Source organism: Phyllostomus discolor, chromosome 7 (genome assembly GCF_004126475.2).
Source record: "Phyllostomus discolor isolate MPI-MPIP mPhyDis1 chromosome 7, mPhyDis1.pri.v3, whole genome shotgun sequence".
Lineage (NCBI taxonomy): Eukaryota > Metazoa > Chordata > Mammalia > Chiroptera > Phyllostomidae > Phyllostomus > Phyllostomus discolor.
Genome location: NC_040909.2, coordinates 18,811,445 through 18,829,161, shown reverse-complemented (window position 1 = coordinate 18,829,161; position 17,717 = coordinate 18,811,445). Strand labels below are relative to the sequence as shown.

Sequence of the window (17,717 nt, the reverse complement as noted above, 5' to 3'; positions counted from 1 at the left end):
TTTAAAAATAACTGCCTAGGAAGCTGAGTCTTACTTTAAAGTAGTTTGGTATGCCCCAGTAATAAACAGTCAAGTATGTTAGTCCTTACCTCGAATTTTTCAGGAACATGAAGTTTAGGAGATGGAACTCCTACAAGGTAGTCAATTGCAACCATTATTACTATTGTGAGAAATATAGCAAAGTCACTGATTGTCGATCGCACCTATGTTAAAGGGATTATGTTAATATACACAGAAATATCATGTATCTTTTCTAATTACTTCATATCTTTCAGATCAAAATATGCCACTAGAAAGTGTGACTGAGGTTTTTAATTAGTGACAGTGTGTCAGTGAAATACATTTATATCTAATATTTTTTCCAAAAGTTAGTAAACACATTTCGTAACTAGCCTACCACCTCTCAAAGTACCATCATTTTCCCACTGCCAGCTCAGACATCCAATACACATTATTCACTATGAGTCATTTCTTTGTAACTATTTGACATAAAGTATTAACTTCAAACAATTTATTACTGTTTTGAAATAAACTAAGGGGATGAAAACAAAAAATGTGACTTTTTCCAGAACCCCCCAAAATTACACCCCAATTACCTTAGTAGGAAAATAGCGCTTGGTCTTAAATTGCTTGAGGAATGAAGACAGAAAAAATGTGGTGAAAAACAAGATAACACTCCAAAAGAGCACATCTGGAATATAAGGCCCATGGTGACCACAAGCTGATCCTACAAATAAACCATGAAAGGTTTTACATTCCTGGAGAGAAGAGGGGAAAAACAAGAGATTAATGGGGATTCTCAGGTATCAATAAAGTACTAATGGAATTTCACTGACTGCAACATGCTACTGATTATAAGACATGCCATTACTTCATGTGTCATTTAGAAAGAAAAAAACACTCCCAGCTCAAGTTTAACACGCCACTGATTGTTAAGAGACATCCCGAGTTTAGCGATGTTATGGTCTAAGAAGATGTGTGCGTTGTAAATCACTGAGCTGAAATACAGTATTTTGCCAAGTTACATCATATTCTCCTTTCTTTCAACTCCATGTTTCCTTTAGTGGAAAGCTTCTAGTGAGTATTAATTCCTAAAAGTTTTGTCTGCATTCTTGCTGGTTCATAAGTTTACTCTCTTCACCTCTCAAGAAGTTCCTTACAACAAAAGCAACAGGGAGAAAACCTTACTACCATACCTCTTTCTGGTGCTCAATAAGAAATAGCTACATTACTAAAATTCAAATCAGTAATAAAAACTACCGTTGGCTTTTCTGACCTGCCTGATTCAACACAGCGGGATTAAAGCACTGGATGATGAGCAGTAACTTGACTATTAGAATAATATTTCCACTAAGAAAAGTCAATAATATAATCAATAACATAACACAATATAATCCAGTTACGAGACTGGCTTCATCTTCCCTGTGGAGGGAAAGATAACTGAAGGCGACCAGCTGTTCACAGAGACACACGCTGCTGAAGCGCCCTTCCCCGTGCCTACCTGCCAACGGGACTTATTTTACATGGCGCGGGCTTGCCCCAGCCAAACACCAACAGTCAGAGGGGCTGTTCTTCTCAACTGTATGTGCTGAGATGAGCAGACCCACACATTTGCAATGTGGATCATGAAAATAAAAGCTGCAACTACCAAAAAAAAACCTGACATAGCTGTTTTGGATGTCAAGAAAACACACTGAAAAGACCTACATCTATAATATGGAGACATCCTATTCATCATAAAATGAGTGTTTTTAACAAATCACTTTGAGCACCTCTGTTATAACTCTGCCTCTTTCATAACAAAAGTGACTTTTTAACATGAAAGGCAAAGTATTAATCTAAGTTAATTGCTGATATATAATGCTTTCAATCATCACCACCCAAAAGAATTTTCTGTGATGGTGGAATTGTCCCGTACCCACACCATCCGATACTGCAACCAGTATTCACATGAGGCGGGTGAGAACATGGTATGTGGCTACAGCAACTGAGAAACTGAACTTTTAATGAGTTTCATCTAATTGAAATTTAAACAGACACACGTGGCTAATGACTGCTACACTGAACAACACAGACTTTAAATTATCAATGGAATAAAATTTCAGATGATATCCTTCCAATTACATAGTTAAGTGCTGTCACCTTTAGTGAGAAAAAAAAAAAAATGACCTGAAATTGCTCACATGCTATAAAAAGCACCAGAGAAGCTCAGGGAATCTTGATGTTAATTGATACTAGTAGTATCACTTTATATCTTTACTCCTAAATCCCCACCTGGGGCATGTCCAAACCGAACCATTCGAGGGCTAGGACAACATTTCCCAACAGAATACAAGAATACCCAAGAGTGTTCAGAACATAGTAGGTGCTCATTCTATGATCTGTCCTTCCTCTTTTCTCTTCCCTTAGTGCCCAGGTCAGGCTAGTCGCTACAAGTTAAACAAGGTTCAGGGTGACATTCAGGACATTTGCAGACTTCCTGTCTTCTAAATAAGTTGTTCACAGGGCAGAGGAACCAATACACAGAAGGCAGGACAAGCAGATAGGGGCGGTTTTAACTGTCAGCTCCAGTATGTGCAGCCACAGACCTAGTATACGCTTCCTTTGAATTTATCAATCTAAGTGGAATTAGGAAAAAAAAAAGTATATTCACATCTTTTTAATCATTCTACCTTGGAGCTCAAATATATCCCCTCTTCTTCTCCTACGCCAGTTTCATTCTTTTCCGCCTACACTTTTCAGTGCAGGGCCCACACACACGTGGTTAACTCCCACTTGGTCCACATAACGCTGCATTCTGGAAACATACTGTATCCATCAATCAAGAAGAAAATGTAGATCTCCTGGGAGTAAGCTGAAGAACTAGCCTAACAGTTGCAAAACCCTTTGTTTTATAATATACTCACAGAAACAGTGAGATTCCTCCAGGAAACATCGTGCGCGGTTATATTCCTTTCTTCCCACACCTTCAGAGTTTCGTTGCTCGGGTTAGGAGGTTCGACACATACACATCTGAGAAATCAGAATAGGGTAACATGTCTAGGGTCCTGCACTTCATGTTTTTTACATTTTATAAAACTGATCAAAGTGGTAGCTTTTAACTTTTCCTATGTTTAACGCATGAAGACTAGGACAGTGAAAATGCATCAGAAACAACGGAATGAAATGAGGTCTGCCTTATATAATAAATAAAACATAACTAATACAAATAGTGGTAAGGTGTTTACTTAATGAAACTAGTCGGACACATCCCTAGTGGTGGGGGGTGGGGGGGAGCGGGCTACTGAATCTTATCCACTTAATCTCCATAGGCGCTGTGGCTGCCTCCCCATCTACACATACAACATGCAGATTCCGAAAAAAGTTATCCTCCCAGTAAGTCCTTGTACTCTGACAAGCCCCACCTACTCGTCCTTTACTGATCTAAGATTCATACTTAAAGAAATAAGTAACACAGTTTCTCATCAGGACAAGAGGAGGAAAGTCATTAGGGGGAAAAGTTTTAGTTCATATCCAGAACTAATTCAACACTTAAAAAAAAAAAGCTAGAAAACACATACACATGCAAAGCAATCTCTAAACGTGGATTTAAAAATGAAAAACAAACAGGAATTTTCCCAATTAGATTATAACTTGTTTAAGAAGAGGCAAGAAGCGGGACTTTGGATTCAATCCAAGCTCTATTATTTACTAGCTGTTTGACCAAAGGGAAGGTTTAACCTCCATGAGCCTTTCTTCATACATATGAATAATTAAGTAACACTACCATATGGATTATGCAACATTCCTAGCAATTGCTTACAGAATGTTAACTGAACAAAGGATGTTCACGGGTAATTAGCCAGAAGGAAGCATCACTCTGTCTGGCAGTAATATAAAAACCATGCTCCATAGAGTCAAAGGAGCAGCAAAAAAGACAATAACAACAACAACAACAACAACAAAAATTACAAAAATTAAATAGTGCCAGAGCAAAGAAGATAGCACAAAACAGATTCGGCATCAAAGTGCCTGTTGCTAATATTCAAACAGGTCAAGTATCTTAAAGGAATTTCCATGCCCTCCCTACCCTGTGCACCAAAGTGGAGAGTGAGCAAGGCAGGCGAGGGAAGGGGGAAGGAGGACAAACAGGAGGGAACAGGAAGGATACAGGGATTTGGACGTTAGATGGGTAGAAGGGGGGAAGTAGTGTTCTTGTTATTTGTTGGTAACCACATTTCCCCATGTAAGTCGGCCAAATGCAGAATCACATCTATGGAATAAAAATGACTGAATTTGTTTGACTGGATTTATGTCCATTGCGTGCTTTGGTAAAACCTCATCCATAACAAGTCAACTTTCACATAGCTAGTTGGGTAATTTTAGCTAGATACAGAGTGAACATCACATTGCAAAAAAACAAAAAAACAAACAAACAAAAAAATCCATTCTTAGCCTCAGACATCTCTGCAAAAATACTTTTTAATATTAGAGAGAAAAGAAACACTTACGAGTAGCTGGTCAGTTCATTTAAATTGTTGTGCATATTAAATGCATATATTTCTCCTAAATGAAAGAGCTTCTCCAAAGCCTCGTAGATGAATATGATACAAATGAGGGCTGCAAAAGCCTCCTCTGTAAATCGAGTAATATAACACACAAGGCTGCTGGCGTCTGTTGCAACCAAAACAATGCACAAGAAAGAAGTCCACAGACCAATACTGGTTCTTAAAGACAAATAGGAAAGCTGATAATCTCTGTTTAGAAAGAAAAACGTGAACATGATCAACATATACACCCAGAATAGTATTTACACTTAAAATTTTCATCACGAGCAATAAGAACAGTCTAACAATGCAAGATTCCTAGAGAATAAATTACAGAGTAACAAAATAATGACTAAAGGAGGCCCTATGCGTTTTTCTGCTTCAAATGAAGACTGGCTTCTTATTAACAGACTTAATGGTTACATTTTACCTACATGAAAGATTCACAGTGAAAACCTACTAGGCAAATAAATATTTCAAAACCAAAGACCTCACCTCAGAAATCAGTTATGAGGAGTCAATGGCAGATAAGCAGTCTACAGAACAAGTGAGTGCCACTCCCTCGGAACACCCAGAGGCTCTACTGTCTGCACGGTAATCACACCGCTGCCCCACTGTCACTGTCACTGCCGCCACCGCCGCCCCCTCCTCTACCACCAGTATCTCCAGAGAAAGTGACTTCATTTTTTTTCAATTTCAAGTGAGAAGGTACTCCCACAGTGGCTAAAACTCTCTAAGTCCTTGCATTCTCAGTTAGTCCATGTAGCATGCCAGATCAGAATCAGAACCAGCTGGTTCAGTGAAGAAAGAATCAGAGGAGGAGGAGTTAGAGGAATCAAATATTTAATAGCATCGGGTTGCTTCAGGTTAAAACATTCAGTTGCATTTACGTCACAAAAGGAGCAGCGCTGGCCCTGTCCCATTCCCAGCGTACCAACTACAGAGCCCTGCTCTGGTTCCCGCTGTCCCCCAACCCTGCCGGTGGGAACTGAAGCCCCCTCCGACGGTGGCGGCCCCCGCTGTTGACCAGCCCCTCAAGATCCACCTTCCCAAACTCCTCGTATGAAACCAATATGCCATCTGATACACAATTCAGACTAACACTTTCTTACTGAGTTGAAATTTGCTAACACAAAAACTCTGTATTGCCCCTCGAGTGATGTGCTTATCTGTACTCAAATGTACTGATTTTACACCCAAGGTGATTGGGACAGAGATGACGACAGGGGCCAGAGGAGGGTCGACCACAAAGTGACACAAACACATTAAAAATATCTATATTGATCAGATCTTCTTTTTCAGCAATGAATAATATACAATGTACTTTAGTTACCTAAAGTCAAAAAACAATATATAATTATACACATATATAAACACATGTGACAAGGAGGTAACTATTACGTACCTGCAAAATTTAAATAAAATTTTTTCAAACACTAAAACGGGACCTGTACTCCCCAATATTGTTAGAGGTTGCCCAGCAAACAACGAGTAGGCAATCCCAGTTAATGATGCTCCAAAAAGAGACTCTATTGCACTCTGTTTGAGGAAAAAAGAAATGAATAAAAGCAATACATCATAAACATATCTCTAACCTGTCATGATACATGTAATGAACATCTGCAAAATAAAGAAGACTAATCAAGCAGTTAAAAATATAAAGCAAACCAAACTTTGAGTCTCAAATTGAAATTCTGAATACAGAAGATTAAAAATGCATTTTAAATACACAAGTAAAAGTGCTTTGTTTTTGCACATTAAAAGTGACCTTTCGACATCAACCTTAATGCAAAACTCAATACCATGCAAGGCAAGGAGGGAGGAATAAATGGCAGACAGACATAGAGGCTTCAATGTGATCTACAGGTGCTTTAAGCCTGTGCTGGGTACAAAGACTCATATATATTTTGAACATTTTTATATGTTTGAAATAGTTCATTTAAAAAACAGAAAACATACTGAATACTCGATATCCTGTTAGGAAAAAGCACTCCTTCAAACAGATTAAGAAATGAACATATGATCATATTGTTCTCAAACTGATTTCTAAAGCATAATTTTCCACACATTTTAAAGAAATTAATCTAAGATGACAGGCTTAACCAATAAATACCAAAAGTAAAATGCTTAACATAAATAAAATAGATGGAAAACTCTTTATAAAACTGACAGCTATCATAAATAAGGAAGTACCTTACTGTTATTAAAGTGTGGTAACAGAAGATAAAATGAGAAAATGACAAGACTCAGAGATTTTAAATCAAAGCTAGCAGCCCATTTTATACGACTACCAACATTACATGCTAACGTCAGGTTATTAGATAGTAAGAGGGTTGAGCTAGGCCACTAGGCAGAAGGGAGGGGCCAGAAAGAAGAGTTTACCATTCTTAGAGATCAAGGTCAAATGGAGCGCACTATCAAGAAAGGAAAAGCCCATGATCCCCGAGTAAAAGGAGAGAGAAGACGCTGTGAGGAACAGCCCCAGGAACGGGGAGGCAGTACAGCAGCTGGCCAGGAGCAGGGCTGGAGAACCAGACCCGAAGGGGAAGACTGGCTCCGACTGGCTGGGAGGCCATGGTTACACCCGGGACTTGGAGCCCACGTTCTCTCACATTTTAAAGTGGGTGACGGTCGCCAGGAGAACTTAATGAAGCAGTGTCTGGGAAACAAGCCTGGCATGGGGCATGGAGAATGCACTCAAAAAAGGGTAGCAATCCTCATCATCAGCAATAAACAGCACCCCCCAAAATCTAAGGGCAAAATAATACTATGCAGTGCAGGTACTGTGTAACTGTTCATAGAAAAATAGGATCAAACCGACATGCAAACTTGACTTTTGGCAAAATGAGAAAGTGTCATGTTAACAGTATATGTGTTAACTGTAGGAGATAAGTTTTTCTTGCCCACAGACGCTGTTTGTCCTGGAAGACACTGCTAACCCATTGTGAAATCCTTAGTTACAACAGCATATGCATATTTACACATGAAATGGTATCTAGAAAAAGAAAGCAAAAAAAAAAAAAAAAAACGAGAGAAAAGCAAGGAGATGGCAAATGAAGAAATGCTAACGGGGCAGACAGGCACAAAATCAGAGTTCCCCTCCCCTGCGCTGTACTAAAAAAGCATAAATGGCCACAGGAAGGCCTTCCTTTCCACTCTCAACCCTCCTGCCACATTTACTGGGTCCTTTATTTTTTTTTTCTGATTGTTAAAATGTTTCTGTGTTCATTCCCAGACTGCATCAGGTGTCTGTCTCCCTAAAGGAATCACAGGCCCACTTCCTGCCACCCCCAACCCACATCCAGAAGTCTCCGTTTTACCCACCGAAAGCCCCACCCTTCTCTTCCCCAGGCACCTCTCCCCACTGCCTGGCCCTGAAGACTCTCTGCTGGTCTTCCCTCCTCAAGAACCTCTATTTTGATTTTTGCAAAATTACATCATCCTTGCCTCTCCTTTCAGAGCTCCGACAGGGCCTGTTTCTAATTTGCGGGGCCGTTTCCTTCCTCATTCTCATTCCATAAACGTGAGTAACTTCCCAATTTTCCCTCACCTTCTCTCCCTATAAAAAGACTCCCTGGGTAGACTCATCCAGTCTCAGCCTCGAGCCCCACCTGCACATGCACGGCTCCCAACCTACTCATTTCTTCCTTAACCACTACGAGCTCTGGAACTCCGCCTCCTAGAGCCCCCATTTCTACTTCAAGTTCCAATAAAGCATCTGAAGACAAACACATCTCCAAATCATTTTCCTACACGACACTCTTGAGCACTCTGTGTCTATTACTTCAACTCTGACAGCTCTACCTTTATCCCACACTCAGGTGTGGCACAGTAACCACGTGATACCGTCCTTTTTTCCCCTTAGATTAAGATCCTTGAGGGCAAAAGACACACGTGCATGTGACACGTGTCCCTGTCCCCCCGGGACCTAAAGCACTACCACATGCACATGGTCCTAACAGCAGGAGGAGACGGGCAGGCAGTGAGTGACAGGCAAAGTCTGAGGGCAAGGCAGCGGTTCCCTGATCATCACCGACAAGACACGTTCCCACAGGGACCAGCAGGGTCAACACAGAACTTGTGACAGCACAGAAAGCAGCTTACAAAAAACAAAAAACACCCTAAATTCAGTGATTACAGAATAAGGTAAAAGAATCTAGTAAACTGAGTTGAAAGGATATATTTCAATTGTCAGGTTTATCTCATGTTCAGCTCATGAAATACTTTAATTAAATAATTATCACCTCTTAGCTTTGGCTATTTTTTAACCTTTTATTTGTTGTTTTAAAAACTGATTTTTCTCCCAAGAGTAAATATAATTGAATAAAATATACTTAAGAATTACAAAGCATCACATTTAAATGTCATTACAATGTATATAAACAAAAAATATCAAGATTTTACAAAGCACTATTTGGTTACACTTCCCACGGCCCCTAATACAATTTTACCAAGAAAAAAAAGATATTAAAACTTTCATTTTAGTCAAGAACAAAAAACATAAAAACTTTCGATTCAGCCATATTAAATAATGAATGCAGTTTTCAGTTATACTTTCCAATAAAAAGTTTAGACTACTTTCACACAAATCTAGTAACAGCAAAATTCAAGTAAGCACCATTTCAGACATCCGTTTGTCCTTGATTATGTATGTTCTCTTTTTCCAAATAGTCCAGTCCAGGCCTACCCGCCAGGGCTGATGAGTTAGTTAACAGTACTCACGTGGCTCTGACTACCCTACGATGCCTTACATGGAACGTGAAGCAGCCCCAGTGATCAACCCCCCCCACCCACGGTCCACCCGGAACCAGTTCAGGTGGTCTCCCCCCACCAGACCCCTCACCCCCACACAGGCAACACAAGCCTTTTTCTCAATTTATAAAACCATTCATCCAGCAAACCAAGATAAACTTTTTTTTTCCTCTTTGTCTTCATCATCTTCTTTCTTTCTTTCTTTCTTTCTTTTTTTTTTTTTTTACATCAACTGTGCATCTTCTCCTGTTCATATGGCTTCCCCATGTTTTCCATAGCAATTACCTCTGGGGGAAGTCTGCTTTTGGACAGGTTAATCATGCTGTGGGTAGACTCTTCAAATAAAAGTATGAATAGTGAGACAAATGCACACAGACACTTGCCTCTGAAGAGCTAAGAGCCTGGCCACTACCAATCTTTGTACTCACTATTCTGCCTTCTGTAGCTTCTCCAAGCAGCCCTCCAAAAGTGATTACAGGAGACATACAGGCACAGTATAGGAAAAGAATCGAGGCCAGGCACTGCAGACTTAATGCATCCTTGAAGTCACTCAAGAAAAAAGGTGCTTTCCTTTTGATGTCAAGTATCAAACCACCAAAAAGCCTAAATAGGTGAGATGAAACTCGTCAAACTGTACACTAGAGGATTCTAGCTATTTCAAACTACAACTATGGGCTACATAAAACTGCTGGTGTCTAGTGTTTTGTCAACAAAAATTCATAACCTATTTAAATCATGGTATACATCAATTACAGAAGATACTCATTTAATCTAACCCACTGGTAGAGGACAGGCAGACCCTCATTAAGTTAAGAGACATAAACATCTGTACTTTACAGCCTATATATTAAGAGAACTACAGGCAAATGATTTTATATAATTAAATGTAATTTCAGACGCAAATGTGTAAGAAAATGTACAATAAAAATAAAATCTAACAACTCATCCATGAAAATATGCATAAGCACTTCTATTAATTATTGTCCACATCATAAATCTTAAAGGCAGATGTCCAAAATATCAGAAATGCAGTTATAAATCATAAGCCCCCAAAATACCCTTTAATATAAATAGAGTATGCTTTGCTTAGATACACTCAGTAGTAAATTAAATAATTTCGTTACTTTTTAAATTAGTGCTTTACTTGCACAAATATTTCTGGTCTGGGAAAAAAGCCTAATAACTACCACAGTATAAGTAATTTACATATATATAGTCAAACTAGTATGCATATTAAGAAGTTTTAATTAGTAAATTTAAAAATCTGTATTTACACATCAAAGCTGTGTCATTTTCATGTTTGTTTGTTTTTTTCTAATCAGACTTCAGGTACAGCTAACTTGAAAGCATTTTACTGAAATACAAGCTCAGTGAGGGGCAGAGACTTTTTCTCGACCCGTGCCATCACCTCCAGTGTCTGGAACACTGCCTGGGACATGGAGGTACTCGGTAAATGCTTGTGGCAAATCAGTAATTCAAAAAGGTTTTATGACTCAAAAGTATATAATCATTCAAATCCCTGCTGTGGAAAACTGATCCTATGCTTTTAAATGCTTTGTTACCCTTCTAACTTTAAGTGAACAGTGAAATGGATCCTAATCACACATGAGTGGAAGAAGTTATCTTATAAATTATCTGCCAGCAAGGGGAATCAACTTGCAATAAAAAAATGGTGCCAATGATAATCTAGAAAATGAAACTACACCATCAAATCAATCACTGATTATTTAACAGCTTATATAAGGCTGTCAGTTGACCTGATCACAAGATCAGTAGGGGCCCTGGTACTTCCCAGTGACTAGTCCTATCTCAGTTTGAAGTTTGAGGAAATAATAGGAACAATTGCTAATGTCAGATCAGTATCTTCTGCACGGGGACAATCTTATTCACTATTATATTCACAGACACTAATGTATTAGTCAATGAATTAATTGTTAGTTTAAACTTCTCTAAAGTTTCTAGTCAGTATGCCAGTTGTTATTTTTCTTCTATACAGTATTATTTAGGTATGTCATTAATATCCCTAATAGTAAGTGTGTCTGTAAAAGATATCCTGGGTTTTTAAACAAACATTTAAGATGCAATGTTTACTTCCATAAAGACCACCAGTGGACAAAAAGGTATCAATACTCACACACTTTTCTATAGATTAAAAAAATACCATTTCTCTACTTCTACAAAGTATTGTATGGCAATGTTTATACCTGGCTATATTTCTATCCTTCGTCCCAAAAACAAACAACTTCAACAATTTTTCTAACTGGGTTGCCAGAGAACAATACCATGGTTTAATTATACTTGTCTAATTTTACATTATCTTATGATACTAATATTCTTTTAAGAGTTTTAAGTCTATGCACGCACAAAAAAAAACTGGTTATAATTTCTGTTCCCATCATTCTCTAACTTCTTAAGAAGAATTATAAGGCTACACACATTCTTCAAAAAATTCTTATAAATTAATGTAAATTAAACTGTTCTTATAATTATACAACATTCTTAATACATGGTGCATAATATTTTCCCTTTAAATTAAATCTTGGTATATATAACCCAAGTATATACTAGTAAAATTTTTTTTAAATGCATGTTAATTTTCCTTAACATCATATACCTATACAATAGAGCATACTTTAAAAAATATGTAAAAATGGCCGTATAAAATTAGGCTCGAATATTTGCAAAGAAAAGGAATTTGTGTGTTTTTTCCATCAAATCAGCCCTAGTCTCACAGGAGTAGCAGTGCGTGTACCCACCGTCCGGTCCTCTGTAGCTCGGGCCCAGCATGATGAGCGGCCTCTTTAGGAGTGTCACCCGAGCTGGGGGCAGATCCATTGGGAAATACAGGAATCTTTCTCTTTTCCTGCATTTCACCAAGAAAGAAAGAAAGAAAAGAAACACACTTTCAGAATTTTGTTTTAAGAAATCCGAGATGGCATCTTCAATCAGAGGGAGCACGAAATCTCTTACTGCAGATCTACCTAATTAGTGCTCCTAGAAAAAAATGCTTCCTAAAGAAAACTTCTTTAAATAAGCTGTCCTTTAAAACAGAAGCCAATATTTATCTATTAATATTTTAAGTTCATGGTTGGCTTGTTCCATTTTATACTCTAAGATCGAATATGCTATAAAGCACATTTGTACACACCATTTCAAGTTACTATTCAGTATCAGGAGCATAAATATCCAATAAAACATCTCTCCGACCAGAATTTTAAAAACACTGCTCATGTAAACTAGTGAAATATACTTTACATTGAGAAAAAAAGTAAATGCAATTCTTCTTTTACTAAAATACTTCTTTTATGATGTAAGTAGTACACGAGTTGTTTGTTAAAGGCATTCTCATAAAAAAATCAATATCCCATTCAATTTTATTACAAATTCAAGAGTACAATTCTCATGATAAAGGATGTCGTCCTGCTCTTTTGAAGAGAAGGGAGTGAGCTTTTAAGCTGTTACTTGAGCCTAAAAGAATGATAGACAGAGGAAGAGAGAAAACGTGAGGAGGAGGATGAGAGAGGGAGGTAGAAAAAGTAAAGGAGAGGGAGAGGGAGGGAAAGCGAGAGAGAGAGAAAGAGAGAGAGAGAGAGAGAAGGAGAGGGAGAGAGAGAGAGAGGTGGGTCATCCCAGGAGGTCCCTTGGGTCAAAGGCTCTAAATATGTCTTTTGATCTAAGATGCAACTAACTTACACTACCTGGTTTATACGTTGAATATTTAGAGTATAAAAAACCTACCTATAATCATAAGATTACGTGAAAATATCAAAAATAAAAACTAAGTTGCATCTTAGATCAAAAGACAAAGAAAAGAAAATTATGGGACTCCTAGAAAACAAACATAACTATATTAAGAAAAATGAAAGAGGAAAATAAATGAATTAATAATAAAGCACCTAACTCAGGAAATGTTAAAAACAAAAAACTCTCTCCTGAAGGAATGTAAAAGGAATAAAAACAGCTAAAGCAGAAATTCAGTTAGAAAAAATGTATACATTAAAAAAACTGATATAAATTTTTTAAACTACCTTATTTGAAATATATGATAAACCATTAGCTAATCACAACAAAAGATAGGACAGGGAGGCAACTTCACAAACTGGGGTAAATCTTATGTGTGTGTACATATTTATATATGTGTGTGTGTATATGTAAAAATATATAAAAGAGGCAGACAGTATACTGTACAACCCTATACAAACAAATTTAAAACCTTGATGAAATGGGTAGTATACTAGGAAAACAAAATTTCCCAAAACTGACACCAGAAAAGAGAGAAATCAGTACTATAATTTACTAAAACTGACAGCAAAAAAAAATAGAAATCTTACTCAAACCAATTTCCACAGACTAAGGAAGTTACTGAAGGCTGTTATGCAACAAAAGATTCAAGCTCAGAAAATTTTACAAAAGAATTCTTCCAACTCTAGAACCAAATTATTCCAAGCCATTTAAAGTTTTAAGACGACAGAAAAGGGAAAAACAAAAATGTGTTTTTACAAACCAAGTATAATAATAATAATAATAATACCCAAACATAAAAACTGCACAAAAATCTATTAGACCAAACTACTTACGAGATGCAAACAACTTAAATAAAATACTAGAAGTAGACTACCAACACATTAGAGCCCAAGGTGGGTTTACTGCAATAGCGCAAGAGTGTTTTCATATTAAAGAATCTATTAACATGATTTACCATAACAACTGGTAAAGAAAATTCATGTGATCATCTCCACAGATGCTAAAAAGCCCTTTAGCAAAACTCGACATCTACTTATATTAAAATTTTCAATGAAATAGGAATTGGCGTACTTTCTGCACATGATAAAGTGTGTATTTTGGTCCCAACATCATTAAAAACTTAGGAACACGGAATCTAAGAAATTTCTTTCTTTTTTTTTTTAAGATTTTTTATTTATTTATTTTTGGAGAGGGAAGGGAGGGAGAAAGAGAGAGAGAGAAACATCAATGTGCTGTTGCTAGGGTTCATGGCCTGCAACCCAGGCATGTACCCTGACTGGGAATCGAACCTGCGACACTTTGGTTCGCAGCCTGTGCTCAATCCACTGAGCTACGCCAGCTGGGGGTTAGAAATTTCTATATAAAGTCAACACTATCAGAGATTTTAGTCAATACAATTAGACAACAGAAAACATATCAGAGGTGTAAGAATTTTAAAAGGAGGGATGAAAATACTGCAGATTGTATGACTGAAAATTTACAAACAATAAGAGAATCAAGAAAGGTAGCAGGATAAAAAATATATAGCAACAAACAGCCTTCAAAAAAATAAAAAGTAACAGACATATATAAGTGAACAAAGACCTCCTTTACAATAGAAACAGTAAAGATTCATTTACTAATGAATACACTCACCAAGAAATCTGTAAAGCATAGATAAGAAGGACTTTTATCACATTCCTTAAGGACACAAAACCTGACTTAAAACAGGAAGCCAACTAGAGAGAGATCTACCATGTTCTTGAACAGATTTAGTGTCATAAAGATGTCAGTTTCTCCTGAGTTCACTTAGAAATGTAACTGCCATCACAATTTCTTAAATCAGGTTTTTTCTGTAAATAGGAAGCCGATTTTAAAGCTTACATAGAAAAAAATATGGAAATATAATCAAGGAAATTTAGAAAAACAAGAGTAAGAGGAGTCAAAAATGAATCTAAACCTTCCATTTATTAAAATATACCAAAGAGCCTCAAAAATTAGTGTGGAATTGATCTGCCACACTAACAGAACACAGCAACGGAAAAGAAATTCCACAAAAAAAACCTGAATGCAAATGGAAACAGTAAATTAGAAAGGCCACATCACCAACCAACAGGAATAATAATAAAAAAATTTATTAACTGTTCAATAAATTGGGAGAACAAAACAGCAATTTAGGAAAAAAGTTGGAGGCATATTCCGCATAATACACCATGATGAATTCCAAAAGCTCAACAAACAATTTAAATGTACAAAAAAAAATTAAATACAGTGGTGGAGGGCAACGAACAAAACATATTCAGAGATATTCAACCTCACTCATGACAAAAAAGCCAAGTCAAGTCACACTAAGATACCCAGTGCAGGAGGACGAAGCTCCCTCTTGGACTAGCACACACCCAAACACCCCACAACACACTGTGTTGGTGAGGCCACGGGGACACGGGCACCTTCCTTCATTCATCGCTGTGGGGGGAATGAAGTTCACTCGGTAAAAAGAGATCCTACTAATTATCGACTAAACTCATAAACTGCCATGTGAGCCAGCGATCCTGTTTCTGGGAATTTATCCTACAGCCCTGTCTGTGCAAGGCTCACGTGGCACATGAGTGCTGTGACCTGGTGTGTAAGAGCAAAAGGTTGCACACAGCCTGAACCCAGGAATCGAACACACGGGGAAACACTCAGTAACTGGAATACAACAAAACTGCGAGAAAAAAACAGAAATAGCTCTATGATTTTTTATGATCAGATCACCAGGTTATATACTGTTATTTTTAAAAAGGCAAGGTTCATAACAGAACATGCAGTATATTAACTCTTGGTAAGAAAGAAGAAAAAATAAAACTGTATGTTCCTATTTTTTTGTACTGAATAAAAACTCCGAGGAAAAACGAAAGACCTGCAGCAAACAGTGAGCCACGGCAGGTGGGTAAAGGGGTGAGAATGTAAAAGGGACATACTGGGGTACGACTTCTCTGAGTGTTCTATATACTTTCGGTTTTTAAAAATGTATGATGTACTCAAAATATTTTTTTCAACATAACTCGAAGGACTCTGTGGATTCTTACCTGAGAAGGAACACTTTTGGGCGGCTCTATCCGTATAGAAGGGTCCCACTCTCCTGGAGGTAGGACAGTCACTTGATCTAAAAACTCATCAATTCCTGATAAGAGGTCATTTCTGTCTTTAGCTTTATAAGCTACATCATGAAAAATCTAAAGGAAAAAAAAATTGAGTAAAAGAATTTTAAAGTTGGAAAAAAGTATATACATAGTAAGTCCACATCAGATATGATAAGTCTACAATGAAGATAATTAATTACCTAACCTCTCATCCCAAACACATCTCCTCCCCACCCTGAGTAACAACTATAAAAAATAACTCACTATCAGTATCATCACACGAATTAACAGTAACAAACAACAAAAGAAAATAGTGATGTGTTAAAACAAAGCAATTTTTAAAAACAAATTTTTACATGGAAATACTCAGCAATTCATTACCAAACAAAACAATACTATAGCATATCTTCCCACTCCTATGATATTTTAATGTCATTTAACCAAGAATCATGAATATACAATTTTACTTAAATAAATAATTGATTTGATCACTTGTATTTACTGGGTGCCTGCTATTTGCCAGGCACAATTCTAAGCACTTAGGGCAATGGACACACATAAGGCAAGGTCCCTGTCCTCAAGAACCTAGGGGGAAAGACAGGGAAACAGGTTAATTCCACAAATACATAACTGCAGGTGAAAATGAAAGCTCTGATAAAAAAATAAAGCAGGGTAAAGGAAGGTCTCAGAGGAGGCACCACGGTAGGAGAAATCTGAATGAAATGGGTAGAGTCGGGTGGAGATGGGAGAAGAGACTTCAGGCGAAGGGAAGACCAGCTGCAACTGTCCAGAGGCAGAAGGGAGCGGAACACAGCTGAGGAACAGAAAGGAAGCAGACATGGCCAGAGCGAAAGCAGGGAGAGTAGAAGTTTCAAGAAGTATTCAGAGGCTAGATCAGGGAGACTCTATTAAGACAATAGTAAAAATTTTAAGTTTCAACATAAATCTGTAACGAGATGTCACTGACACATCTCGATCAAGACAATGATATATTCAAATCTGCATGCAATTGGTAACGTAGAGGAAAAGACTGTAAGAGAAAGACTCAGAGAGTCCATATTAATCACCAAAGAGAAGAAGGTTAAGAGACTGTAAACCAGAGAAGTCGCAGTGGAGACGGCAGATTAAATCTGCCGCGCTGCGCAAAGCGAAGCGCGTTAAAGAGGTAAAAATCAATGGAATCTGGTGACTGACTATTGGAGAGAGGACAGAGAAAGGAGGTCAGGTTCAGAGAGTTGGGGCTTCAGTGACCTTAGGGACCACAGGACAGAGATGTCTGGAGCCTGACCACAAAGCTATCTCCCAAAGAGAGAGAAAAGTCCTGATCAGCTAGGTCATGGTCAAAGGTGAAGGTTGCAAACAGAAAAGAGAAAGTAGAGAAAGAAGGGGGAAAGGCAGAAAGACAAAGTCCTGAGGAAACCCAAAAGAAATGATATCCTAAAATCCAGAATGAAGAAAATTTCTAGAAAGTGATCAATAGTTTCAAACGCAGGGGAGAAAATAAAGAAAACAGCAAAAAATATCCACTGTTCCTGACAGAAGCATCTTGAAGACCTTTAGCAAAGGCAAAGTAGTCGAAGAGTGAGTATGA

The 17,717-nt window shown here is 37.7% G+C and overlaps 1 protein-coding gene across 13 annotated transcripts in view; it reads right to left on the bottom strand.

The window, feature by feature from the left end:
- SLC4A7 (solute carrier family 4 member 7) overlaps positions 1-17,717 on the bottom strand; it is a 99,691-nt gene that overhangs the window by 23,574 nt on the left and 58,400 nt on the right. For all 13 annotated transcript variants that reach the window (XM_028517798.2, XM_028517799.2, XM_036030576.1 and 10 more), the window contains 8 exons: positions 16,073-16,219; positions 12,035-12,141; positions 9,707-9,881; positions 5,932-6,065; positions 4,491-4,736; positions 2,907-3,012; positions 597-758; positions 90-203 (listed from right to left, as the gene is read on the bottom strand). In XM_028517798.2, coding sequence (XP_028373599.1) covers positions 90-203; positions 597-758; positions 2,907-3,012; positions 4,491-4,736; positions 5,932-6,065; positions 9,707-9,881; positions 12,035-12,141; positions 16,073-16,219 — 1,191 coding nt within the window. The remainder of the gene's footprint in view (positions 1-89; positions 204-596; positions 759-2,906; positions 3,013-4,490; positions 4,737-5,931; positions 6,066-9,706; positions 9,882-12,034; positions 12,142-16,072; positions 16,220-17,717) is intronic.